The following is a 25,861-nucleotide window of genomic DNA, read 5'->3' as shown; positions in this document are numbered from 1 at the left end:
TGAGCCACCGTGCCCGGCCTGACTTACATCTTTAAAAGGTCATTCATGCTGTCCATGGAGAATGGACTATAGAGGGATGCTAGAGCCAGCATGGGAGAACAGAAAGAACTTGGGATTTGGACTCAGGAAACTGGACCAGATTTCAGCTCCATCCCTTACCCATCTTGTGACTGGTCATCAAATCGCTTCACCACACTTAGTCAATTTTTTTAACTATAACATAGAATAATAATAACAACACTGAACATTTATAGTGCTCTTACTAGGTGCCAGATTCTGTTCCAAACACTTCACATGTGTTGTCTCATTTAATCTTTGCCATAGTCTTAGGATGAGAAAAGAGGGTCGTGGAGAGGTTAAGCACCTCGCCCGAGTCACATGTTCGGTGGCAGAGATGGAGTCCCCACACTGGCAGTGTGATTCATGCCCGCAAGGTGTGCAAATGACCCTGCGGCGCCGGTGGGTGCCGCAGCTCCTTGGAGACTGGATGTGCTCTCTGCGTGTGTTGTGTGCTGAAGGGGCAGCCGGGGAGCGAGAGGAAGGCGGATGTCAGAGGGACCTGGGTTTGCTTCCTGGCTGTGTGACCCTGTGAGTAGGTCAGTGCTTATTTCCCAGCCTCAGTCTATCTTTTGTTTTCTTTTTCTTTCTTTCTTCTTCATTATTGAGGCATAATTCACATACCATTAAATCTGCTTGATTAAAGTAAACTATTAATTGCACAGAGTTGCACAACTATCATCAATCTACTTTTAGAACATTTTCATCACCCCAAAAAGAATCACCATTCCTTTTAGCGGTCACTGTCCATTCCTGTCACCCCCACCCCAGCCCTGGGCAACCTGCCGTTTCTACACATTTAAGCCTCTTTTCTTACTCTATAAAGTTGGTGTGCTGGGGGCGGGAGGATGTCCACTGTCTTCCACAGAGGGTGTCTGCTCAGCAAGGAGATGGGTAAAAAAGAGGAAAGATTGAGGAAGCTGAAGAGTTAAGTTGCTCTGTCCAAAAAATAAAGCGTCTGTGCGTGTGTGTGTGTGTGTGTGTGTGTGTGTGTGTGTTTGTGTGCGGTGTGTGGTGTGAGAGTGATTTGGGAAGATTCTAGAAGGCGGAAAGGATGGAACCAGTGAAGCTGAGAGGCAGGGGGTTGGGTGGGGTGGGGGGAAGAATGAGACAAAATGCCTCCAGGCCAGGAAAGAACTCTGGGCAGAACAACCCTGCCGTGTAACAGAGGTTGAGACTGAGGTTGCAGTGTGGTTTGTGGTATAAACGCCTCCACCACTCCTCGTAAAATCTTCAGAAAAGTATACAGTACTCGACTTGCCAGGTGGAGTTGGATTTGCTTTTGCGGGTGGGACAGAGCACTGAGTCCCGCCTCCAGGTGGGCCCGGGGCTAGAACAGAGGCTGGCCACGCAGGCTTGGCCTCATCCAGGCACAGGGGCATGCAGTGCCCCTCACCCCCTCTCAGCGAGGGCTGTGTGATTTAACACATGAGAAAAGGCTCACGACTCAGCGCTGGGCACTGCTGCATGTCCATAAGCCACACCAGTCTTCAAGGGCCAGCCAGGGAAGCCCCTGTGATGGCTCCATGTCCTGCCTTCCCTTCCAGAACCCAACGTCTTCCTCATCTTCAGCCACGGACTGCAGGGCTGCCTGGAGGCCCAGGGTGGGCAGGTCAGAGTCACCCCGGCCTGCAATGCCAGTCTGCCTGCCCAGCGCTGGAAGTGGGTCTCCCGGAACCGGCTCTTCAATCTGGGCACCATGCAGTGCCTGGGCACAGGCTGGCCGGGCACCAACACCACGGCCTCCCTGGGCATGTACGAGTGTGACCGGGAGGCACTGAATCTTCGCTGGCACTGTCGCACACTGGGTGACCAGTTGTCCCTGCTCCTGGGGGGCCGTGCTGGCAACTTGTCCAAGCCTGGCACTCTTGAGCGGGGTGACCAGACCCGCGGTGGCCAGTGGCGCATCTATGGCAGCGAGGAGGATCTATGTGCCCGGCCCTACTATGGTGAGGGCCTGCTTGCAGGCGAGGGGGTGGGGTCCCTGGTGATCCAGCGACTGGAGCCATGAAGGGACAGACTCCAGGGTGACAAGGCCTTTGGCTTCTGCGGACCCTTGGTAGTCACATCCTTAATTATAATAGGAAGCATTTTTGAATAATTAATAAAATTTACTTCAAAGCATTTAATTTACTTTTTAAAAAATTTCAAAATTAATACACACTTGTAAAGACTTCAACTAGTACCAAAGTATATAACATAAAATAAAACGAAAATTCCCTTTCCCAGGCCCACTCTCCAGGGAGACCCTGTGGCAGCCCCCACAGGTGTCTTAGTGTCCGTTTTGCAGGTGGTGAATGGGGACTAGAGTCACCCAGGGAGGGACCTCTTGTAGTGGCTCCATCCTGGGGGCCTTTCCTGGAAGCCACCTGAGTTCCATCTTTACAGAGAGGCATGGAGCCTCCGGGTGGGGCAGCTGAGCTGGGATTCCTTCAGGCTCAGCCCTCCGGGAGTGGTTTGGAGGCCTCTCACGCAGCTGGATTTCGGACAGGCGTCGGGGCACTGTCCCCAGGGGAGCCCCTTCCAGCCCTGTGAGATGAGTAGCAGGACCTCCTCCAGGCTCCTGGGCTGGCCCAACAGCACAGGAGCCTTAAAGCCGCTGTCTGGCGCTGGTGCCTTCTCCCACGTTCTGCTGACCCCTGCCCACCCCAGCTCCCAGGGTTATAGGGGATTTTCCTCAAAGGATGAGGTTGGCAGCCTCTGGGCTCCAGATGCCAAGGGCTCCCCTCCCCCGCAGAGGTCTACACCATCCAGGGGAATTCCCACGGGAAGCCGTGCACCATCCCTTTCAAATATGACAACCAGTGGTTCCACGGCTGCACCAGCACGGGCCGTGAGGACGGGCACCTGTGGTGCGCCACCACCCAGGACTACGGCAAAGACGAGCGCTGGGGCTTCTGCCCCATCAAGAGTGAGAGCGGCGGGGCAGGAGGGAGGCTGGTGATGAGGGGTCCCCTTCCTACTTGGCGCAGCCTGTGTGTGTGTGTGGGGGGGGGGGGGTCTCTGTACTCCCAAGAGACCCCTGCGTGGGCCTGAAGGAGTAGGCTGGGGAGGGACCATTGTTGGGCTGTCGTGGTGGCAGGTAACGACTGCGAGACCTTCTGGGACAAGGACCAGCTGACTGACAGCTGCTACCAGTTTAACTTCCAGTCCACGCTGTCATGGAGGGAGGCCTGGGCCAGTTGCGAGCAGCAGGGGGCCGATCTGCTGAGCATCACGGAGATCCACGAGCAGACTTACATCAACGGTGGGCGAGGCAGCGGTGGGCAAGGGCCGGCGGGGGTCTCACCCTCCCTGGGGGCAGGGCAGGTGCCAGGAGCCCAAGACCTGCTCCCACATTTGGAGGGCCCTGAGCCCTTTCTCCTCGGGGGTGGGCTGGGGGACAGGTGCTGTTGGCGGGGCAGGTGGCGGAGAGAGCAGGAGGGCTGTGCCTGGGCCTCCCCTGCTCAGCGCCCCACTTGCTGTCAGGGCTCCTTACCGGATACAGCTCCACCCTGTGGATTGGCCTTAATGACCTGGACACCAGTGGAGGTTGGCAGTGGTCGGACAACTCGCCCCTCAAGTACCTCAACTGGGAGAGTGGTGAGGCTTGAGGGTGTGTGCAGGGTGGCTGAGGGACCCCACGGGCCCCCCATTTACTCCTCATGCCCTACTCTGGGTGGGCAGTGGGGGTGTGGGGAGCACAGATTTCCACCCCCTCCTGTCCTGAGCCCCACTAGCCCACACAGTGTGGCTCTCCGCTGGCCTGTGGACTGGATTTTAGCCTCCACTCTCCCCTCTAGCCACCATGGGGACAGCAAGCAGAGGGCACACCCAGCAGTCTGGCCAGGAGGGCAGGGCTGGTTGCTGGGGAGAGGGTTCAGGATGATGTGGGCCCAGGTCAGAATGTGGCAAGGACTCTGTGGTGGAGCCAGGGCCAAGGGCTGGGCTATCCAGCTGGCTCAGGCTTCAGAGGGGGCAAGGGAGGAAGGGGGTTCGAGGAGGGCTCAAGGGCCACGAGGTGAGCTTGTCTCTCCTGGGGCGCTGGTGCCCTGCCCTGCCCTGCCCACAGATCAGCCGGACAACCCAAGCGAGGAGAACTGTGGAGTGATCCGCACCGAGTCCTCAGGAGGATGGCAGAACCGCGACTGCAGCATGGCGCTGCCCTATGTGTGCAAGAAGAAGCCCAACGCCACGGCAGAGCCCATCCCTCCAGGTGAGCCAGGGGCTGGGCTCATCAGGGTCACGGCCAGAGCCACCTGCCTCTCCTCGTGCTACCTCCACAGCACAAGGTGACCCTGACCCTTCTCTTCTTACTTAATTGTTCAGCTAAAGTCTGAACAAATTGGAATGCACTATTAATTCATTCGGGGAGCATTTGTTGAGATCTGTGTTAAAATGCTGGCGATACTCACTGTGCCCTTGTGGAGGCCACAGTCTGCTGGAGGTGACAGACATCTCGACACACAATTTGAATATCCCAGGTCATGGGTTATTATAGAAATGTGGATAATAAGTGTCAGAGCGGTCTAGAGAAGAAACTGATTAAACTTCTGAGAGTTAAGGAGGGTTTTATGGAAGTGACATTTGATTTGGGCCTTTCAAGTTGAGTGTAAGTTTAAAAGGCATAAAGAGCTGTGGGGGAAGGGCATTCCTGGCAGAGGGAACAGCATTGGCAAAGGCTCAGAGGCCTGGAAGTAGATATCAGCTTGAGAGGGGTGGAGAGTATTGCAGTTTGGTTGGCGTATAGACACTAAGTACTTACAGTGTGGTCCTCCCACCAGCAGCACAGCATCCCTGGGAGGTTGTTAGAAATGCATGCTGTCAGGTCCTGCCCCGGGTTAATTGGATCAGAACCTGCATTTAACAGGATCCCCAGGTACAGTGTCACATGCAGGTACAGTCTGGGAAGCACTGGCTTAGGGGGCACGGTGAGGAGAAGAGTTCGGAAAGGCAGGTCACAGCTGGTTCCTGGAGGTTCTTGGCTGTTGGGTGATGTTTGGGCTCTGGGAGCCTTTGCAGGTTTCTAAGCCAGGCAGTGTCTTGCTCACATTGGTGATTCATAGATAGAGCTCTAGGGGCCTCCTGGAGGAGTTGGGGCGATGGGCAGGGCCTGCTTTGATGACTCTGCCCCTTACTGCTGTGTGGCCCTGGGCAAGCAATGGAGTCTTTGAGGTGCAGTTTTCTCCTGCAAAACGAAAATAAATTCATCCTTGCAGGGTGGTTGTGAGTAAGGGGGGAGACCTGGCCTGGCACAAAGGAGCACCTCTGTAGGTGGGTGTTTATCAGTGTAGGTTAGAGGGGCTACTGCAGGAGTTTGAGAAGCCATGGGAATGGCGAAGAAGGAAAATATGGCAAAACCGGGAAAAAAAAATCTACAAACCCATAGAAAGTAAAGAGCTTATAGAGCAAAACGTGCGCTCCTGACCATTAAAGTCTTGCCAGAGACTGATTCAGGACTGCTGGCCACCGCTTTCTCCCTCCACCTCCCAGGGGGTCAGGAGCATGGGCAGCCCCATCTAGGGCACCCCACCTTCAGCTGGACGGAGCCTGGGGCGGGCACCGATCCAGCCTTCCCAGAAGCAGCTTTCTCAAGGAAGGGCGACCACAGGAAGGCGGAGGGTGGGCGTGCCTAGCTCATTCGTGGCCCCCCCGCGGGACTGGCCCCTCACCAAGTCCTCTGCTCCGTGGGTCTTCCCAACGTGGCCCCTGTGGGAAGTCCTGCCCCGGGGCCTGCGGACTGCAGATATGTCTCTGGCCTCGATTTCCTCCCCTCGCCCCAGCCCGCATCTCCCTGCATGAGGCATATTCTAGGCAGTTGTTCGGGCGGGCTCTGCTTTCTCGGTCTCATCAATTAGGGCACGTTATTTTGAACGCTGGTGCCATCGTGCCCCAAAGCGCCCGCATTTCCTGAGCTCCCTTCCTCTCTTTCCGAGGCCCACCCCCCCAGGGCCGAACAGCCACTAAAATCCACTTCTGTCTGGGGTGGCGGCCTCAGGTTTAGCTCATTGGTCAACAAGAGATGATTGACAGGTTCTGGAGCCAAAGAGAGAGCCCTCTCAAGCTCTTAGCGCTCTCCACTTTGCCGCGAATCCTCAAACAGGTATGGCTGGACCCTGGAGCGGTCCGCCGGGATGGAGCGGATCCCAGCACCTCAGTCTGGGGCCTTGCTTCGAGCGGGCACATGCTTTCCTGCCCGACCAGGCAGAATCCTGCCCGAGCCTGACATTGTGGGTGGTTTGGTGAAGTCCTGTTTTCTCTTGCCAAGACCCATGCGAGGGCTTGTTTGCTTCAGCTGTCCTAGACCCTAGTCCCTAGAAGGTGAACCTGAAATGCCCGGAAGTGGGGCAAGGGACGGCCCAGAACTGCCCAGTTCCTCAGCTCTGGGTGCGGAGAGAGGATATGGGGGTCGGGGAAGGATCAAGAGGAAATCCGGCCAGGGAATGAGGCCAATCTGTAGTGACTTTGTGCACCCCTGATGTGCCCGGCCCCCACCCATCACGACCTCAGACTCCTGGTGGGTCTGACTGGGTCCCCCTTAGTGGCTCACGGCCCCATTTCCCCACTCCCTTCATCCAGGACTGCCCACGCCAGCAGAGTGGGCACTCAGTAAATGTTATTTGAGAGAGTAATGGTGGTTTCGTTTATTTGCCAAGGTGGCCATGAGCTAAGTTTGAGTCTCAGAGCAGGAAACCCCATTTGGGCCTGGTTTGTCCTCACTCCCCAGTCACCTTTTTCTGAGAGCCGCAGCCAGAGGGGCTGTCCTGTCCAGGGTGGAATCTGCCACCCCACCTGCGGCTGTGCCCCTGGGCCTCCAGCAGCCCTGGAAGGTTTCGTCTGTTCCGCACCTCCAAGACCTGTCCCAGTGGAGAGGGCTGCTCTGAGACAGGTTTGGGGAGGCGGTGACTTGGAGGCCCTGCCTGTGTTGACACCCCGTCGGTTGGTACCTGGACCGGCGGCCCGGCCTCTGAGCAGTGGCCTGGTGGGTCTCTGCAGACAAGTGGGCCAACGTGAAGGTGGAGTGTGAGCCGAGCTGGCAGCCCTTCCAGGGCCACTGCTACCGCCTGCAGGCAGAGAAGCGCAGCTGGCAGGAATCCAAGAAGGCGTGTCTGCGGGGCGGCGGCGACCTGCTCAGCATCCACAGCATGGCCGAGCTGGAATTCATCACCAAGCAGATCAAGCAAGGTGAGGAGCTGCCCATCCACGTGTCTGGGGTGGAGGACAGGGCCTTTCCCCTGCCCACCCTGTCCTGCCTCGAGCCCTGCTCCCCTGCTGGTGGCTGAGGCCGACTTCTCAGTGTCTTCTCTGCTCTCCTCTCCTGCTGCATCCCCAGAGGTGGAGGAACTGTGGATCGGCCTCAACGATTTGAAACTGCAGATGAATTTCGAGTGGTCTGATGGAAGCCTTGTGAGCTTCACCCACTGGCACCCCTTTGAGCCTAACAACTTCCGGGACAGTCTGGAGGACTGTGTCACCATCTGGGGGCCGGTGAGACCCCCTCTCCCTACCAGAAGGCCACACAGAATACACCCCCACCCTTCTGGTGCTACCCCAGCTGAAGGACAACATAATACCCGCTCTTGCCTAGAATCCCCCACGACTCTCCCTTGTCCTCTCAGCAGTCCTTTCCTTCCATGTGGGAATACTGCCAGGGTTTGAATCCCTCCTCCACCTCCAGCTAGCCGAGTCACCTTGGGCAAGTTACTAGAGGGTCAGTGGAAGGATTAAAGGAGTTAATTCTAGTGAAGCGTTAGGCACATTGGCTCATTCTTGACCTCCTGCCAGCTGCCCTTCCCCACCAGCAGGTGGCATCAGAACCCACATTATGTGGAGATGCTCCGCAAGCCGGCTGTTCTCTGCCAGCCTTCACTCCCCCGACCATACCCAACCCAGGGTCCTGTCTTCTCGACAAATTATGAGGTTATGGGCCAGGTGTGGTGGCTCACACCTGTAATGCTAGCACTATGGGAGGCCAAGGCGAGAGGATCACTCGAGCTCAGGAGTTCAAGACCAGCCTGAGCAAGAGTTGAGACCCCCGTCTCTACTAAAAATAGAAAAATTATCCAGGCGCAGTGGTGCACACCTGTAGTCCCAGCTACTCGGGAGGCTGAGGCAGGAGGATCACTTGAGCCCAGGAATTCGAGGTTGCAGTGAGCTACGATGACGCCACTGCAGTCTACCCAGGGCGAAAAAAGAAGAAAAGAAAAAAAAGCAATTATGGGGTTATGACTGTCTGCCATGGTTTTGGCTTAGACACGGTATGGGTAGGTGAAGGAATGGATGCAGGGCTTCGAGCAGAGATAAGAGACCCTTTAAAAGGGATAAAACCATAGGAACAGACGACCCATCCCAGGTACAGATAGGACATTCTGCTATCAGATACTGCAAACAGTACCAGGGATGACAGTGGCTGACCCATTTGCCCCTGGGGGTGCTATTTAAGAATTTTAAAATATTTGTTCAGTGTGTACATGTGCCAAGGCATTTTTCTGGGTGGGATACACAAACACGGCTGCCCACAGGGTGGAGCGTAGAGGCAGACACACTGCTGGCGGGAGAGCTCAGGTGTTTAGCAGGATTTGAGGTCTAAATTCCTCTTCGGCTCCCTCAGCCGAGATTCAGGTCTGGGCACACCGGCCTCTGCTCACCCTGGCCCTGCAGGCTCTAGCTACACATGTTGGGAATCCCAGCTGTCTGTCCCGCCATGGGCTACTCTAACAATAAGCCGATTTGTTTTTGATGTTTGTAAAATGAGCTATAAATAATTGAAAAGAACACCTTTTCCCGTTTAGATGGTGCTTGTTAAAGTTTCAAGGCATTTGCACATCAACTGTGCTGTCATTGACCCTGTGAGTCTTATTGAACTGACATTGCTCTCCCGACGGTGCAGCCTGGGACACAGAGACGTTCAGTCTAGCTCAGAATCACACAGCAAGTCAGAGGCAGGGCCAGGTCTAGAAACCAGGTTCCAAAAAGGGTTTGGGAGATTTGGGGGAAGGAGAGCTAAGATTCTTCCCTCACCCTGTGTCCCTAGGAAGGTCGCTGGAATGACAGTCCCTGTAACCAGTCCTTGCCGTCCATCTGCAAGAAGGTGGGCCAGCCGAGCCAGGGGGCCGCTGAGGAGGACCATGGCTGCCGAAAGGTGAGGGTGTTTCTGGAGCTGCCTGGGTGGGGCCAGCCGGAGGGGCTCCCAGGGGGTGGAGGGGCGGATGGAATCCTGCAGCCTAGAATGGCATTCCGCCCTTGGTGCCCGCCTTCTCTCAGCTCTCTAAACTGCTAGTTCCTGAAGGAGTGATACGGGCTGGGCTGGGCTGGGTGGGGGCTGTTGGGAGGAAGCCCCATCCCCAGCCCTGAGCCCTCTCTCTGTGGGGTAGCCACTTCCCAGCAGCAGCAGAGAACGAGGGGGTGTGGGCTGGTCCCCCAAGCCTGGCCCAGTCGTGGCGAGTGGAGGCAGCTGGGTGAGGCGTGGCCTCTGCGCACGCCCAGTCCTGCTTTCTGCCTTCTCTGATCCAGTGTGCGTGCTGCTCCGTCGCCCTGGAGGAGTGAGGCCACTCGGTGTGTGCCTTCTCCCTCCTGTGTTCGTAGCCCCAGGGCCCCCAGAATGTGTTCAGGGAGGGAGGGGTTTAGGGAATGAAAAGTGAATAAGTGAGTGGGGGGAGAATGTAGACTGAGGGCAGGGGCAGTGATGGGGACTGGACCCACTGCCCTCCTCCAGGCCCCCTAGCTGAGCAGGGGTGTGGGAGGTGTGGGGGTGTGGTGCAAGTGCTCAGGAAGGACACTTTGTGGCCTTTTGGCTCCTCCCCCCAACCCCTTGCTGTCACGCTGGCTCCGCGCTCTGTTTCGTTTGGATTAAGCCCCATACCACACCCCACCCCATCTGCACCCCAAACCCTCCCACAGAGGATGAGCCAACAGGCATGATCCAATGGGGGAGGAGGGAGAGCAGACCCGAGCCCAGCTGCGAGTGTGGGGACCAGCGTGGTGGGGCCTGGCCCCGGGCTCTGTGCTCCTCGAATGGGGTGGAGGGAGCGAGGTGGGGAGGGATCCCTCCTGCCCTGGCACCAGGGCCAGCTGGAATGTGTGTGTGTGGGGGGTGTTGAGTGGCCGTGGTTAACACCCCAGGATCACCAGCAGTTTAGCACAGCCCCTGGTGGGCAGATGGGCCCCCCACAAACATCACTTCTCTTCTGCCCTGGCTCCTGCCAGCCGCCTGGGCCGACGCTGTACCTGCCACCATCTCCTCTGAGCTCTTCCTCCTACCCAAGGCCAGCCACATCCCCCCTAGACTCCAGCTTTTCCAGGCCCCTGGGGACTACCCAGCCCTCTCCATCCTGGCAACTGTCCCCAGCTCTTCAGCGCTGCTTTCCCAGCCAGCTGGCAATCTCCCCACTGTCTCTTGGTTTAAATGCCGAAGAGAGGCGTCTGATGGGCCATTCATCTTCCTGAGCCAGGCCATGGGCTGGTCGCCGGCTGCCTCTCAATCGGCTGCCCCGGGCCACGCTTCCACCCCCAGGCCCGCAGTTGTGGGTGATGGTGGGGAGCGGGGTGGGGAGAGGGTCACAGTGCAGAACACAGCACAGGAATTGCTGTCTCTGGGGTCAAGCAAGGGCCCTCTGTCCTGCACATGTTCAGTGATGCACCTGAGGGCACCCCACCCCTGGATTTGTGGGCGAGGGTGGAGGGTCGTCAGCCCCACAGATTCCCCTCTTCTGCCCACTCTCTTGAGCCAGGGTTGGAAGTGGCACAGCCCATCCTGCTACTGGCTGGGGGAGGACCAAGTGACCTACAGCGAGGCCCGGCACCTGTGCACTGACCACGGCTCTCAGCTGGTCACCATCACCAACAGGTACGGGAGGGGTGGATGCCCTGACCAGCCCTTGCCCATGCCCGGGCCTCATGTGGCCCCTCCACCAGATGGCACAGCATCCCGCCATCATGGCCAGAGGGACCTGGAGTCCTCTGAGTCTCAGTGGCCTCCAGGGCATTTTAAAAATCTTGTCACAAGAATGACTCTCACTTGTTACGTGACCCCAGCGTGGGACAGGGCCTGGGCAGGGGCCGGGGCAGGCATAGGTGTGGGCTGGATGCCTGAGAAGGACAGGACTTGGCTGTGTCTGACTTTCTCTACTTTCTTTTCAGCAAGGGGTGTGGCTCTTTTCAGCAAGAGCCGGTGGCTCTGTGAGGCAGCTGCAGGGCCCCCAGGGGTCCCCACCTCCCTTAGCAAGGGCAGCAACCAAGCTCCCGGGGCAGGGCGTCTGGCCTTGGGCCCAGGGAGTGGCGGGGGGTGAGCTCCCTGCCTTGACCAGCCTGTCTCCCGAAGGTTCGAGCAGGCCTTCGTCAACAGCCTCATCTACACCTGGGAGGGTGAGCACTTCTGGACGGCCCTGCAGGACCTCAACAGCACCGGCTCCTTCCGCTGGCTCAGTGGGGACGAAGTCATGTACACCCACTGGAACCGGGACCAGCCCGGTGAGCCCCTCCCCACGGCACTCGGTCAGCCCCTGCTCTGACTTGCCTCGGTGAGGCAGGGAGGCCGAGGTGGACTTGCCCTGCCAGGGCTGAGCCCCAGCCTTCCCAGTAAACGGGTCATTTGTACAGTGTCGGGTAGGGGCTCGGAGCACAAGCTCTAGAGCCAAACTGCCCGGCTCAGATCCTGACTCTGCTGTCTACTAGCTGTGCCTCCTCTGAGCCTCAGTTTCCTCATTTGTCAAATGGGAATAATGGTGCCTTCCTCATAGCATTGATGTGAGGCTTGAATGTATGTAAAGTGCTAATATATGTAAATATATGCGAAATGTTTAGAATAGTGAGCAAACTACAAGTGCTTGCTATTGCTATTATTACCCTTTCATATTCATTATCTTTTTAAGCCTTTAATAACCTAATGTGGTAGATAATGAGTCAGGTTCAGAGAGGTTAAGCAACTTGCCTAAACCTCACAGGGAGCGAACACAGAGCAAGACTCTGCCCCCATTCCCTTCCTCAACCTGGGCCCTGACCGCAGGGAGCGTGTCCCTGCAGAGATGGCCAAGCTGGTTCCCAGTGCGAGGGCCATGGTGGTGTCCTGCAGGGACGTGAGGGAGGATCAGGCTGTGAGTCCTCCTCAGTGTGTGGGTCTCCCTTCTCCCCCCTTCAGGGTACAGCCGCGGGGGCTGCGTGGCTCTGGCCACGGGCAGCGCCACGGGGCTGTGGGAGGTGAAGAACTGCACCTCGTTCCGGGCTCGCTACATCTGCCGGCAGAGCCTGGGCACTCCAGTGACCCCGGAGCTGCCTGGGCCAGACCCCACACCCAGCCTCACTGGATCCTGTCCTCAGGGCTGGGCCTCGGATCCCAAACTCCGGCACTGCTATAAGGTAGGGCAGCCTGTTGGCATGGCGGAGGGCAGGGGTGGGTAAGAGCAAAGAGGCAGCTCACCTGGTGGGTCCTGGTGGGACCAGCCACAATCCAGAGACACACCAGACTGCAGACAGAGATCCTTTCTGGTGAAATTCGTCAGTGGAATCTGAGGCCTGGTGTGTAGTAGGTACTCAATTTGAGGAACTGAAGGAACCATAGATCATTGATTTTAGAGGTTCCCAAATGTTGGGCCCAGCCTGCTTGTTCTTCAGAATCGCTTGCGGAACTTGCTAAAAATAAAATCTTCTAGGCTGCCACGATGGAGATTTGGTTTCACTAGGCCCAGGTCCGGCCTGGTAATATGTATTTTTGAGCCCTGCCAAGTTTGGGAGCCACTGATGTAGACCAAGATCTTTTATTACATGCAGAAACTAAAGTCCAGGGAGGGGAAGGGACTTGCCCATAGCCAGCGGTGGCTCTGCTGCGATTAGAGCCCAGACCTCTCTGCCAGTCAGGGAATGGGGCACAGGGGCACGCTCCAGGAGCTGACTGTGCTAGCTCCCCTCCCCTGGGGCTCATTCTTGGATGAATAGGATTTCCCTTAGCTGGCCTGAGCCCCCGTCCAGTGAGGCCCCAGCCCCCCTGCTATGCTGTCATGGGGAGGGCAGCAGGTGCCTCCTGCGGGGTGAGCCAGTGGGGACAGCTTAGACAGCTGGCCTCTGCTCCTGCAGGTGTTCAGCTCAGACCGGCTACAGGACAAGAAGAGCTGGATCCAGGCCCAGGGGGCCTGCCGGGAGTTGGGGGCCCAGCTGCTAAGCCTGGCCAGCTACGAGGAGGAGCACTTTGTGGCCAACATGCTCAACAAGATCTTTGGGTACTGAGCCAGGTCGGGGGGCTGCCTGCACATGTGTGGGAGTGGGTGTGGCTGGCAGACTCTTGGTTTTGCTGGGTGGGGGGTGGGCAGAGTGAAGGTGAGCCCCATGAGGATTGTGTGAGGGCTTGGGAAGACTGTGCCAGGACCGTCCTGTACCCCCTCAAGTACCCATGGTCCCCTGGAGTGTTGGGAGAACACGCTGGTGTGATCCCCTCACTCATGAGAGACTCTGTGTTGCTCACTAGTATCGTGCAGCCAGCAGCGGCCTCTGAGACTCACAGACTGTTATATAAGTAACCTCCACCCCTTCGCCATCGCAAAATCTTCCATAGGCTGATCCTAGTTGAGCATTTCCCCCCACCTTACACCATTCCATAGTAACCCCCACTCTTCAATAAACAGGAAGCTAGGAAGACAAGGGTTGCAGCTGTGAGTGTTTGCCCATGCGTATCCCTCCAGGATGCCATGTCTGTATCCAATGACACATAGCACCTATAATCCCTTAGCACTGGGGGAAGGCCAGGTGGATCCAGGCTTCCTGAGAGCTTAATTCTAGGGGTGTCTCCTCCCAGCAAACATCGAGTTACGCTATTTGACTAGAAATTATAATAGCGTATGTTCGTCACTTCTCACCATGTACCCGGTACCGTGCTAAACACGGAATCCCCACTCAGTGCTCTCAGCCCTCTAAAGGAGATGTTATCATTGACCCTGTGTGTTGATAGAGAGGTTAGGTTATTGGCCCAAGGTCACAGAGCTGGTCCACGGGTCAACCAGGACTTAAATCCGGGTTTATTTAAGGTCTCTGCTGCTTCCCCATGAACTTCCTAAACTCTCTAAAGTGAAGCATGCAGAACCTCACTGGGCAGGCGTCCTCCACCCAAAGGGAAGCCAAGTGAAGGAAGTCAAGGGTCCATCCAGGCCAGGGGCCCTCGAACTGGACACCTGGTCTAGCTCTCCCAAGTTTCCTCTAGAGGGAGAACTTTATAAAAGTGGCCCCAGTGGTGTATTGGTGGGTCACTGTGAAGCCGGGATGAAGAGGCCCTAGGCCTCAGCTGCAAGGCACAAGGGGCATGTCTGGGCCCCTGCCCCTCTCACTTCCCCTCTCTCCTGTCCCCTCCCCTCGGTTGTGCTGAAGTGAATCAGAGCCCGAGATCCACGAGCAGCACTGGTTCTGGATGGGCTTGAACCGCCGGGATCCTGGAGGGGGTCAGAGTTGGCGCTGGAGCGACGGCCTAGGAGTGAGGGGGCCTGGACTGGAATGGGGCGGGGGTGTGCAGTGGTGGGAGGGGCTCGGTGGGCGGGGGCCGGGTTGCGGGCGGGGGCGGGTGGGGCCTGGGTGGGTGGGGTTTGGCAGAGGCGGGGCCTCGGGTCGGAGCTGGCAAGTAAAGGGAAGCAGGTCGAAGAGGGGAAGGCAGCCCAGATTGGGGGTTCCTAGCTCAGGCCAGGCCTCTCCTCCACGTGTCCCGGGCGTGGGGCAGCCTGCGCCTTGTGCCTCACGTTTCTCTTTCCTCCGCCTTCTCCAGTTCTCCTACCACAATTTCGACCGCAGCCGGCACGACGATGACGATATTCGGGGCTGTGCAGTGCTGGACCTGGCCTCCCTGCAGTGGGTGGCCATGCAGTGTGAGACGCAGCTGGACTGGATCTGCAAGATCCCTAGAGGTTGGGTGGGGTGGCGCTGGGGGACTCAGGGTGGAGCGAAGGGCCAGGGGACTGGGGATGGGGCGGGTCTCCATTCCCCCCAGCGTCTTTTGTCCTCGTTGTTCCCCTAGGAGCGGACGTGCAGGAGCCCGATGACAGCCCTCAAGGTGAGGCCCCCAGCCTACCCCGCTACCCGGCACGGCCTGGACAGGGGAGGGGGCGTCACCTCCGGGGCAGGGCCCCGCCTGGCCTGGAGGAAGCAGAAGGGGTGCAGGGTTGCAGCCTCGAGAAAGGGGACAGAGTTGGTTCAGATTCCGGCACCCGCAGCCGTGTTTGCCTCCGTCTCGAAGGAGGGGCAAGCCCGGGGCCTGGCGCAGCGCCCGCCTGTCTTGCGCCCTGGCTCTGCCGTGGCCATGCGGCGCCCGCCTCCGCCTGGGCCTGGCGTGCAGCCCGGGCATGGCCTGACCGCCGCTCCCGCGCCCCGCGCTGCTCCTGCAGGCGGGCGGGAGTGGCTGCGCTTCCAGGAGGCCGAGTACAAGTTCTTCGAGCACCACTCCACGTGGGTGCAGGCGCAGCGCATCTGCACATGGTTCCAGGCCGAGCTGACCTCCGTGCACAGCCAGGCCGAGCTGGATTTCTTGGGGCACAACCTGCAGAAGGTGGGCTCTCGAGGGGGCAGGGGGCTGCAGGCTGGGAGAGGGCAGGCCCGGGATGGGGGCAGGGAGGCTGCCATCCCACACCTGCCTGCCTGCTTCTCCAGTTCTCCCGGGGCCAGGAGCAGCACTGGTGGATCGGTCTGCACACCTCCGAGAGCGACGGGCGCTTCAGGTAGGAGCCCTGGGGGCTGCAGGGGGCTGTGTGTGGGGGCGGGGGGCGGTCAGCTGGCCATGCATGTACATCCAGCTCTGCCCCTTGCTGGCTGTGTGTCCTTCAGCAGTGACTTTCTGGGCCTTGGCTTTCTCTGAAAATGGGAGTAACAGGCCTGCCTGGTAGGATTGTTGTGAGGATCAGAAATAACGTATGTGAAGTCCTTAGCACATATTAGTCACTGAGTAGTGGCAACTCCTAGTATATCAATAAATGACCCCTCTTAGGACATGGGCAGAACATATGATGGTCCAGAGGGTCCTCTTTGTAGTCAGCGCCTACTTACCACACATCAGGGGCCTTAGGCAGGAAGGACCAGGAGCACGTGGGAATCAGAATCTGAGCGTGTCTTTGCTCTTGGGCCTCCTGCCCTGCGCTTTGCAGGCTGCTTTTCTAGTTAGAGAAATGAGTGCCTGGGGACAGCTGTGGCCTTACCTGGAGGCACCAGGTCCTTGGGTCCCCGGCTGTACTGAGCTCAGTAACCCCACTCCTCAGCCTGCAGCCACTAAGCCCCTGAACTTGGCCCTTCCCTGCGCCCTTTCCTGCAGCCTTCACTGCTGCCTACAAGGCAGGCCCAGCCCTGGGCCAGTACTGGAATCCCCCCTGCTCTGTGCCATTGCAGGTGGACAGATGGTTCTGTTATAAACTTCATCTCCTGGGCACCAGGCAAACCTCGGCCTGTTGGCAAGGACAGGAAGTGCGTGTACATGACGACCAGCCGAGGTGAGGGCAAGGTGGGGCAAAGGGTGCAGTCAGCCATGGAGAGGGTCCATGTTGGGAACAGTAAGATGAGCCTGGGCAGGGGTCACCAGTCTCTTCTCATTCTTTTCGTTCCCACAACCCAAGAAAGGCTAGACCCAGAGAGGGGTGGGCCTGTCTCCATGGCCCCAAAACCACAGAGGACTTAAGTTTAGAGCTGGACACAGGCCCTGAGCCTCAGCCCAGCCTCTTCTCAGGGCGTGCTGCCACCCATGCCCTGCCTTGCCCTGCCCTGGGGGTGACCGCCCTCCTCTCCAATTTCCGCAGAGGACTGGGGGGACCAGAGGTGCCTGACAGACTTGCCCTACATCTGCAAGCGCAGCAACAGCACCAGAGAGCCGCAGCCCCCAGACATGCCACCCACAGCCCTAGGGGGCTGCCCCTCTGGCTGGAACCAGTTCCTCACCAAGGTAGGAGGTGGGGAGGGAGCACCCAAAGGAGTCAGGGCAGAGGGTGTGAACATGGGAAGGCTGAGCCTCAGGAGTCTTGGCCATTTGGCAACAGCAAAGTCACAGCCTCTTGCCTGTACCCACCAACCTCTCTTTTACTTGACCTCAATGCCAGGGCCAGACTCCTAGGAAAATGACTTAAAGTAGTAGCACCTTCTGATTCACCAGAAGAGAGGCTGTCTAAATACTTTGGTGAGTTTTCTAGATCAGTGGTTGCCAAAGATTTTGATAATGAATTCCTATCAGTAGAACAAAATATTGAGCATACATACCCATTATGTGTGTGTACATTTTATTTACATACATGTGTGTAAATAAAATATATATATATTTACTTCCATACTAATATGACTGTTATATACAGTAAAATATGTACAAGAACAAAACAACATAAAACATGAGCTAAACATTTAAAAATAATACTTTTGGCTGCTAACGCTTGTAATCCTAATACTTTAGGAGGCCAAAGCGGGAGGACTGCTTGAGGCCAGGAGTTCAAGACCAGCCTGGGCAACATTGTGAAACTCCATCTCTACAAAAAAATTAAAAAATTAGCCAGCGTGGTGGCAGGTGCTTGTAGTTCCACCTATTTGGGAGGCTTAGGCAGGAGGATCACTTGAGCTTGGGAGTTTGAGGTTGCAGTGAGCTATGATGATGCCATTGCACTCCAGCTGGATGACAGAGCAAGACCCTATCTGAAAAAAAAAAAAAAAAGAAAGATGCTTCACAAAGAGAAACATAGATGACTGAAGTAAGACAAGTTCATCCATTTTTAGCTGGGCTTTCTAAATCATTCTCCCCATTTATCAGTCCTTCTATCAATGAAACAAAGGTTATTGTTTAAAAAGTAGCTAGTAAATTTCTGTCTTTCCATCTGTCTCATGCACGAATCAGAAGACTGGATCAAGAGGGTTAAAAAAAGTCTTTGGTGCTCGCTTCGGCATCACATGTACTAAAATTGGAACGGCACAGAGAAGATTAGCATGGTCCCTGTGCAAGGACAACGCGCAAATGCGTGCGTGGTCCGTATTTTTAGCAGAGTCGGGTGGCTGTAGTTAGCAACAATGTACTGTATATTTCACAGGCGCTAGAAGAGAGGCCTTGAATCGTATCCAACATGTAGAAATGATAAATATTCAAGGTGATGGATACCCCAAGTACCCTGACCAAATACATGTACTTCATAAATATGTAAACTAGTTATGTATCAATAAAAAATAAAGAAAGTAGAATTTTAAACTCTCAGATTTTCTAACGGAAAAAAAAAAGCCTTTGGAAGATTTTTTAAAAGCAACATTTAGAAAATTCTCTTCCCAAGTGTTTTTGGTATGCAGATAGGAAAGTTCAGGGCAATAAAATTAATCAGAGTGGATGTGTTTCTGAACATGTTTTCTTTTTTTTGAGACAGAGTCTCACTCTGTTGCCTGGGCTAGAGTGCCGTGGCGTCAGCCTAGCTCACAGCAACCTCAAACTCCTGGGCTCAAGCAATGCTACTGCCTCAGCCTCCTGAGTAGCTGAGACTACAGGCATGTGCCACCATGCCCGGCTAATTTTTTTCTATATATATTTTTAGTTATCCAGGTAATTTCTTTCTATTTTTTTAGTAGAGACGGGTTCTCCCTCTTGCTCAGGCTGGTCTCAAACTCCTGAGCCCAAACGATCCACCCACCTGGGCCTCCCAGAGTGCTAGGATTACAGGCGTGAGCCACCATGCCCGGCCCTGGCCTCTCTGAACATGTTTTCAAAATGTTTCCTCCACAGTGTTAGTTTCAGTCCCAGAATGGTTACTTTTACATCTAGGGGCTGATTGATTAGACAGGATTAGACCTCCATTGTTTTTACCTAGTGATTAATAAAGAATTCATACCAGGAAGAGAAGGTCATCTTTTTCTTGTTGTATGCTGGCATCATCTGTATTAACTTCAAGCCATGGCTTCTTTGCAGGACATTTTAAAACCACTTAGCCCTATTGTGAGGATTAGATTAGTTTACACTAGATAATATAATCCATAAATCCTTGTCATGCAGAGGAATGCAGCCAGTAGTAGGTGTCGTGGACCTCCTGCCCTCCTCAGAATATTCAAAGGAATATCATGCCTCTTCTACTTAAAGAAAATTACAGCATATATATTATTAAACTTTGGAAAACTCTACCCAGACACGGTGGCATGTGCCTGTAATCCCAGCTACTTGGGAGGCTAAAGCGGGAGGATCACTTGAGCCCAGAAGTTGGAGATTGCAGTGAGCTATGATCACACCACTGTACTCCAGCCTGGGCAACAGAGCAAGACCCCGTCTCAAAAAAAAAAACCAAAAAACCAAAACTAAAACTCACCCACAGTCTCCAGAGATCACCACCATTCATATTTGTTCCTCTCCTTCCTGCCTCTTCCAGGTAATTGAGATCATACTAAATAACATAATTTCATATACAGCTTTTCTTTGTCACTATCATATTTTGGGTATTCTCTCATATCACTAAATTTTTCCAAAAGCTTATCTTTCTGGCTTCCTCCACCTGATCATTAAACAGAATATATTTTCTATATGTCATTTGTCCCTTTCTTAATGCGTCAGCATCATTGTCATCACACCAGTTATTCTCCTGCCCTGTGAAAGTCCTTGAAGTACGCTGGGCTGTTTGCTCCATCACTGCCTGGCCCCAAACGCCTTGCTTTACTGGTTCTGTGCCCTCCTCTGTGTCCTTGTAGCATTTGGATGTAGGTAAAGTGGTTACGGGTCTGCCTTTCCCACTAGCTTTAAGCCCCTGGAGGGCAGGGCCGCTAGCACTGGCCACACCCCGTGGTGCACCTGCATGTGGCAGGGACGCTCTGAGTGTTCACTGGACTGAACGAAATCCTCTCTCCCTTTAGCTTCTTGCTGGTACTGGCATGACCTTGCTGCTGCTTCTAATGTTATGATTGATTCTACTGCCTATTAAGTGGGTCCTCATAATGGCTCTGAACTACATCTGTGAAATAAGATCCAAGAACTTTGTGACAAACCTCCAAAAATCTCACATTATTTCCAGATTTACAATTTTCTACCCCAAATCTGCCACCTGCATCAGTAAAGCTGGTGCTGGAACTAATCATTACTAGTAAGAGCTCTCACTGATAAGTGCCTACTCTGTGTCAGGCACTGTTATCTTTAATCCTTAACATGACCCCAAAAGACAGGCTTTTTATTCCCACTTCACAGGAGAGTAAGTTGAAGCCAGGAAGGTTAAGTCAGAGCTGGAATGTGACCCTTGCTCCCCTCCCCTGACCCCCAGGCCCCGTCTTTATGACGCCAAAGCTTCCCAACACCCTCTATTTCTCTTTGCACTGCCTCTGAAAGTTACTGTAAATCATTAATGTTGTAAGAAAGAGATGTCCCACACTGGGTTCTTTTAACCTTATGGAGTTAATGAAGGTAGGAAAAGAAAAATGTAAAATTACAGAGTTAGAAGCTGCTGCCTAACAAAGACTATTCAACAACAAAAAAGTATCCTAGAGATGATGTAAGTTCAAAGGGCAAGCTAACAGATTTCAAATATGACTCAGAAAGGTGTTTAGCAGAAAGCAAAACAGATCTTGTCCCCATCTTCCCAGTGCTCAGCCCATGTGCTGTTGTCATAGGTATAGGGCCTTTGGTGGCCCAAAGAAATATTCCCGTTTAAAAATGGCCCAGAGTGTAGGCCAGTGTCTGTGAATCTGCTGTGCCAGATGGGGAGGGTGCAGGAGGCTTGCCCAGGGAGACCCAGATGTCCTGATTCTCAGCTATTGTACTCCTTCAGCCCCCAAAGACCCCCCAGGACCTGTTGCTGAGGGGTGCACAGCAGGGTTTCTGGGTGCATGGGTCAGGGAGGTGGAGCTGGACATCACACCTCTCCCTCTGCTCTACAGTGTTTCCGAATCCAGGGCCAGGACCCCCAGGACCGGGTGAAGTGGTCAGAGGCACAGTTCTCCTGTGAACAGCAAGAGGCCCAGCTGGTCACCATTGCAAACCCCTTAGAGCAAGGTAGGGCCAGCCCATGGGGAGGCCCAAGTATCCTCTGACACAGTCTCCCCAGATGGCTCAAGCAGAGCCAGCAGGGACTAACCTGTCACTCACAACTCTCTGTTGGGGTCTGTAGCATTCATCACAGCCAGCCTGCCCAATGTGACCTTTGACCTTTGGATTGGCCTCCATGCTGCGCAGAGGGACTTCCAGTGGGTGGAGCAGGAGCCTCTGCTATACACCAACTGGGCACCTGGAGAGCCCTCTGGCCCTAGCCCTGCTCCCAGTGGCAACAAGCCGGTGAGGATACTCTCCCCACTCCCCTCTCCACCCGCCTTGCCCACGGGGCTGCCTTCGCCCTGGGATCTCCCCTCTTCCTGTCTTTTTGCTCACATTGCGCCCTTTTGGGGGCATCAGCACAGGGGGGCAGCTGCCAGGGCTCCCCTGAGCAGCTCCCTCCCCCCAGACCAGCTGTGCAGTGGTCCTGCACAGCCCCTCAGCCCACTTCACTGGCCGCTGGGACGATCGGAGCTGCACAGAAGAGACACATGGCTTCATCTGCCAGAAGGCCACAGGTACGTGACACCGGTGAGCCTGGAATCCCCAGCTGGGCCCCAGCGTGGGCCGGATGCTGTGGGCCATGCCAGGAGGGATGAAACGTGGTCCCTGGCCTCAGGGGTCACCCCTAGAGTTGTGTATCTGCTTGGGAAGCAGATGGGCAGATAGGCAAGGTGCCCCTAACACAGAAAGGCATTGAGCACCTGGAGTCACAGGAGGAAGGTTTGGGGGTATGGAGGGCTGATGGGGACAGCTAGACACTGGGCTGCGTGAAGTGTTGGCACGTGTGGTGTCAGGACTCTGAGGTTCATTGCTTCTCGGCCTTTTGGCTAAGATGAAGTGTAGGACCCTGAGGTTCCATGGCCGAGGCACCTGCGGCTCCATGCATGGGTTCCCTCTGCCCTGCGTTCCCCGCGCTGGGAGTAGGTCAAGGCCCTCGCCGCCTCTGCGTGTTAGCAAACATGCGTTATTAATAGTAACAGTGGCCGACACCGAGTGTTGGTCTGTGCCAGCGCTGTGCCCGGTGGAGCCTGGTCTTTACCCCATGTCCGGCGTTCCCCTGGCCTCATGCCTGGGAATGGGGTGAGGGAGGCAGAGCCCAGCCTGAGCCCTGCCCCCTTCCCTGTAGACCCCTCCCTGAGCCCATCCCCAGCAGCGTCGCCCCCCGCCCCGGGCGCCGAGCTCTCCTACCTCAACGGCACCTTCCGGCTGCTGCAGAAGCCGCTGCGCTGGCACGACGCCCTCCTGCTGTGCGAGAGCCGCAACGCCAGCCTGGCCCGCGTGCCCGGGCCCTACACCCAGGCCTTCCTCACGCAGGCGGCCCGCGGGCTGCGCACGCCGCTCTGGATCGGGCTGGCCAGCGACGAGGTGGGCTCCCTCTCTCTCGCCTCGGCACCCTTGTTGCCACCCCACCCACTGCCCGGACCCCTCCCCGTCCCTTCCCACCCCCTGCCGTCTCTGCCCCTCGCTGACCATTCCCCTTCCTCCCACCCGTGGCCCCTGGTGCGCAGGGCTCCCGGCGGTACTCCTGGGTCTCAGAGGAGCCGCTGAGCTACGTGAGCTGGCAGGACGGGGAGCCCCAGCAGGCGGGGGGCTGTGCCTACGTGGATGTGGATGGGGCCTGGCGCACCACCAGCTGCGACACCAAGCTGCAGGGGGCCGTGTGTGGGGTTCACAGTGGTGAGTGCCTACCTGTTGCGGCCCAGGCGTGGCAAGGTGTAAACGGTCCCAGGGAGGACGCTGGGCCACTTCCTCAGTCTCGTACCCCCACAGGGCCCCCACCTTCCCGAAAAATAAGCTACCACGGCAGCTGTCCCCAGGGCCTGGCGGACTCGGCGTGGATTCCCTTCCGGGAGCACTGCTACTCCTTCCACATGGAGCTGCTGCTGGGCCACAAGGAGGCGCTGCAGCGCTGCCAGAGAGGTGGGTGAGGGCCTCGGGAGCCCACAGGTGGCATGGCAGGTGGCAGCCGCCTCTCGTGGACACTCGGAGACCTATGAATGCAGTCCCTATGCTGCACTCCACTCATTGCCAGCACTTACACAAGTCCCCCCAGCACGTCCTACCTTATTGACGTGTGTATACCCCTGCCACACACGCATGCGCGCATACGCATACACGGCCTCCAACCCATCCTCTACTCAGGCCACCAGAGAGGGGGGCTGGGGTGGCTCTGGGGGGCTGACATGGGCCTCCCTTGTGTCCAGCGGGTGGGGCTGTCCTGTCCATTCTGGATGAAATGGAGAACGTGTTTGTCTGGGAGCACCTGCAGAGCTCTGAGGGCCAGAGTCGGGGCGCCTGGCTGGGCATGAACTTCAACCCCAAAGGTGAGTATCCTGTGTGGGTGGGGAGGGTCAGGCCTCAGGCTGTAGGGGGATGCCATCCACTCTGTGCCTGAGCCCTTCCCTGGGGGCTCGGTGAGGGAGAGGGTTGGGGGAGGGGCTGGCGCTAGAACAGCCCTGCCTCTGCCACCTGCTCCTGTCCCTCCCCCCCACACACACTCCCTCAGAGCCTTCTCTCCCACAGGAGGCACCCTGGTCTGGCACGACAACACAGCTGTGAACTACTCCAACTGGGGGCCCCCCGGCCTGGGCCCCAGCATGCTGAGCCACAACAGCTGCTACTGGATCCAGAGCAGCAGTGGGCTGTGGCGCCCTGGCGCCTGCACCAACATCACCATGGGCGTTGTCTGCAAGCTCCCTCGCGGTGAGTCTCCCTACCCGCAGCTGGGCCTGGGACGGCGCCCGGACCCGCCTCTCAATCTGCGGGGTTCGAGGTGGATGGGAAGGCACCAGTAGACCAGACGGGGCAGCTGGGACCCCCAGGATAAGTTAGGACTGGCCCAAACTAGACAGCAATGCCCAGAGGCCAGCAGACCCCCATCACTCTGCAGTGGTTAAGGGTTCAAGTCCTGGCCACATCACTGACCAACTCTGTGACTTTGGGCAAGTTACTGATACTCCATGTCCTCGGTTTCCTAATATGTAAACGCAGAATAATAATAATGGCTACTTCACGGAGTTACAGTGAAGATGACGTGAGTTAGTAAAGCGTCTGACGGACGCTGGGCAGTGCTTTATATCGGTTTGCTGAAGTTGCTCTGTGATTATTGCCGCTGTTATTAACCGGTCCCTCCCTCGTGCCCGCAGCCGAAGAGAGCGGCTCCCCCGCAACAGGTGAGTGGAAGGCAGTGCTGAGGGCAGTCCTCGCCCCTGCACTGCCCCTTCCCCTGGCAGGCAGAGGGCCAGGCGGGCAGGCGGGCGGGCAGGGCCGGGGCTAATGCCCGCCTCACTGCAGCAGCGCTCCCGGAGAACCCAGCGGCCCTGGTGGTGGTGCTGATGGCAGTGCTACTGCTCCTGGCCCTGCTCACCGCGGCCCTCATCCTCTACCGGCGGCGCAAGAGCATGGAGCAGGGCGCCTTCGAGGGTGCCCGCTACAGCCGCAGCAGCTCCGGCCCCAGCGAGGCCACCGAGAAGAACATCCTGGTGTCCGACATGGAAATGAATGAGCAGCAAGACTAGAGGGAAGGGTGTGGGCAGGGCCGGGGCAGGAGGAGCTGGGGAGCTGGGGGCCTGGTCTGCTGGGCCCCCATCAGCTGCCCGTCCAGTTGGCCTATGGAGGGGTGCCCTTGGGAGTCACTGTTGGGAGCTGGGGCTGGGCAGGGCCTGGGCTGGTGGGGTCCCACCCTCCCGTGAGGGGTGGGCTGAGACCCGGCTGAGTGCAGCGTGGTGTTTCCCTTTCTGGGGGCCTGAGGTCTTGTCACCTGGGCCTGTGCCCTCATGATAACCACAGGCAGGATGGGAGGGGGAGTGGGAGCCTCTTTCTGCCTCTTTTTCCCCAGGCCCCCCAGCCCAGGCCTGTTGACCCGTGTCCCAGGACCCCTTCTTGTTTGCAGAGCCTGAGGAGCCTTCCTGTCCCCTCGGGCAGCTCTTTGTCACTTGTCTCTTCCCACCTGGCAGCCTCAGCTCTGCACCCCTCACCCTGGCCTGCTGCCCCCTTGTCACCCAGCACTTCCTTCTGAGCCAGGGCCCTGGGGTTTGGGGAGCCCACTTGCTTTTGGTGGGGGTCAGCAGAGAGGGCTCCTGGGCTGGCCATGGGGCCTGGGTGGGTCAGGCCTGAGAACCAGGGCACCAGTGTGGTGTCTGTTGGGCTGGAGACAGGACTGGGGAGAGACACCCCAACCTCCTAAGGTGGGGCTGGGCTGGGGTGTCATCTCCTGCCGTTCGGGGGAGGGCTCTGTCCCTGAAAGAGTCCCCTGTGGGGACCAAAGTAATTTCCCTAATGTCTGCAGCTCCTGGCTCTGGTTTGGGGGGTGGGGGGCTGCCAGAGTCCTGGGGGCCTGGGAGGAGCAGGAGTCTAGGAATGGCGCCAGGTGCCCGCCCTCTAGTGGGGTCCAGGGAGCAGTGCCTGAGCCCCTGGAGTGGCCCAGGGCAGGGGAGCTGATCCAGTGCCCTTCCTTGAGGCCACAGGCCCAGGCAGGATGGAGCGTGCAGCCAGTCCTGGTGCCATAGCGTGGGACAATGTGAACACGGACTCGAAGACATGGCCCCTTTTTTGTAGTTCTTGATTTTTTTTTAATGTGCCCTTATTGTTTAAAAAAAAAAAAAGAAAAAAGAAAAGCAAACAAATAAAACACCTTTAAGAGGCTTGAGAAATAAGGGTTCCTGCCTGGTCTGTTGTGGGCCTGGCTCCTCCCATGCCTTTGGAGGTAAATGTTGGTTTTGGAGCTTGCGTCATGTGTTCTGCAGCCTGCCTTTTCGCTTCTGTCTCTGGGCCCCTTGGGGACACTCGCTCCCGTCTCTCCTCTGGGAGCTCACCCAGCTGCCCGTCCCTTTCTCTGCTCCTGTGGACCCAAGC

The 25,861-nt window shown here is 56.8% G+C and overlaps 1 protein-coding gene across 1 annotated transcript in view; it reads left to right on the top strand.

Moving 5' to 3' along the window:
• MRC2 (mannose receptor, C type 2) overlaps positions 1-25,374 on the top strand; it is a 52,517-nt gene extending 27,143 nt beyond the window's left edge. Inside the window, exons 2-30 of the mRNA XM_012662863.1 lie at positions 1,596-2,006; positions 2,795-2,968; positions 3,140-3,304; positions 3,526-3,639; positions 4,109-4,252; positions 7,033-7,221; positions 7,370-7,524; positions 9,071-9,178; positions 10,767-10,882; positions 11,357-11,505; positions 12,173-12,390; positions 13,105-13,247; positions 14,386-14,488; positions 14,774-14,912; positions 15,023-15,058; positions 15,390-15,550; positions 15,652-15,719; positions 16,381-16,481; positions 16,785-16,927; positions 20,854-20,968; positions 21,084-21,247; positions 21,414-21,522; positions 22,134-22,372; positions 22,516-22,684; positions 22,778-22,927; positions 23,212-23,331; positions 23,531-23,710; positions 24,154-24,180; positions 24,305-25,374. Of these exons, the coding sequence (XP_012518317.1) occupies positions 1,596-2,006; positions 2,795-2,968; positions 3,140-3,304; positions 3,526-3,639; positions 4,109-4,252; positions 7,033-7,221; positions 7,370-7,524; positions 9,071-9,178; positions 10,767-10,882; positions 11,357-11,505; positions 12,173-12,390; positions 13,105-13,247; positions 14,386-14,488; positions 14,774-14,912; positions 15,023-15,058; positions 15,390-15,550; positions 15,652-15,719; positions 16,381-16,481; positions 16,785-16,927; positions 20,854-20,968; positions 21,084-21,247; positions 21,414-21,522; positions 22,134-22,372; positions 22,516-22,684; positions 22,778-22,927; positions 23,212-23,331; positions 23,531-23,710; positions 24,154-24,180; positions 24,305-24,525 (4,331 nt within the window). The 3' untranslated portion in view covers positions 24,526-25,374. The remainder of the gene's footprint in view (positions 1-1,595; positions 2,007-2,794; positions 2,969-3,139; positions 3,305-3,525; positions 3,640-4,108; positions 4,253-7,032; positions 7,222-7,369; positions 7,525-9,070; positions 9,179-10,766; positions 10,883-11,356; positions 11,506-12,172; positions 12,391-13,104; positions 13,248-14,385; positions 14,489-14,773; positions 14,913-15,022; positions 15,059-15,389; positions 15,551-15,651; positions 15,720-16,380; positions 16,482-16,784; positions 16,928-20,853; positions 20,969-21,083; positions 21,248-21,413; positions 21,523-22,133; positions 22,373-22,515; positions 22,685-22,777; positions 22,928-23,211; positions 23,332-23,530; positions 23,711-24,153; positions 24,181-24,304) is intronic.
• Positions 25,375-25,861: the final 487 nt, after the last annotated feature.

Source organism: Propithecus coquereli, unplaced genomic scaffold (assembly GCF_000956105.1).
Source record: "Propithecus coquereli isolate 6110/MARCELLA unplaced genomic scaffold, Pcoq_1.0 Scaffold119, whole genome shotgun sequence".
In the NCBI taxonomy this organism is placed as follows: domain Eukaryota; kingdom Metazoa; phylum Chordata; class Mammalia; order Primates; family Indriidae; genus Propithecus; species Propithecus coquereli.
Note: the sequence above shows the minus strand (reverse complement) of the source record. Positions and strands in the feature narration are given on the sequence as shown.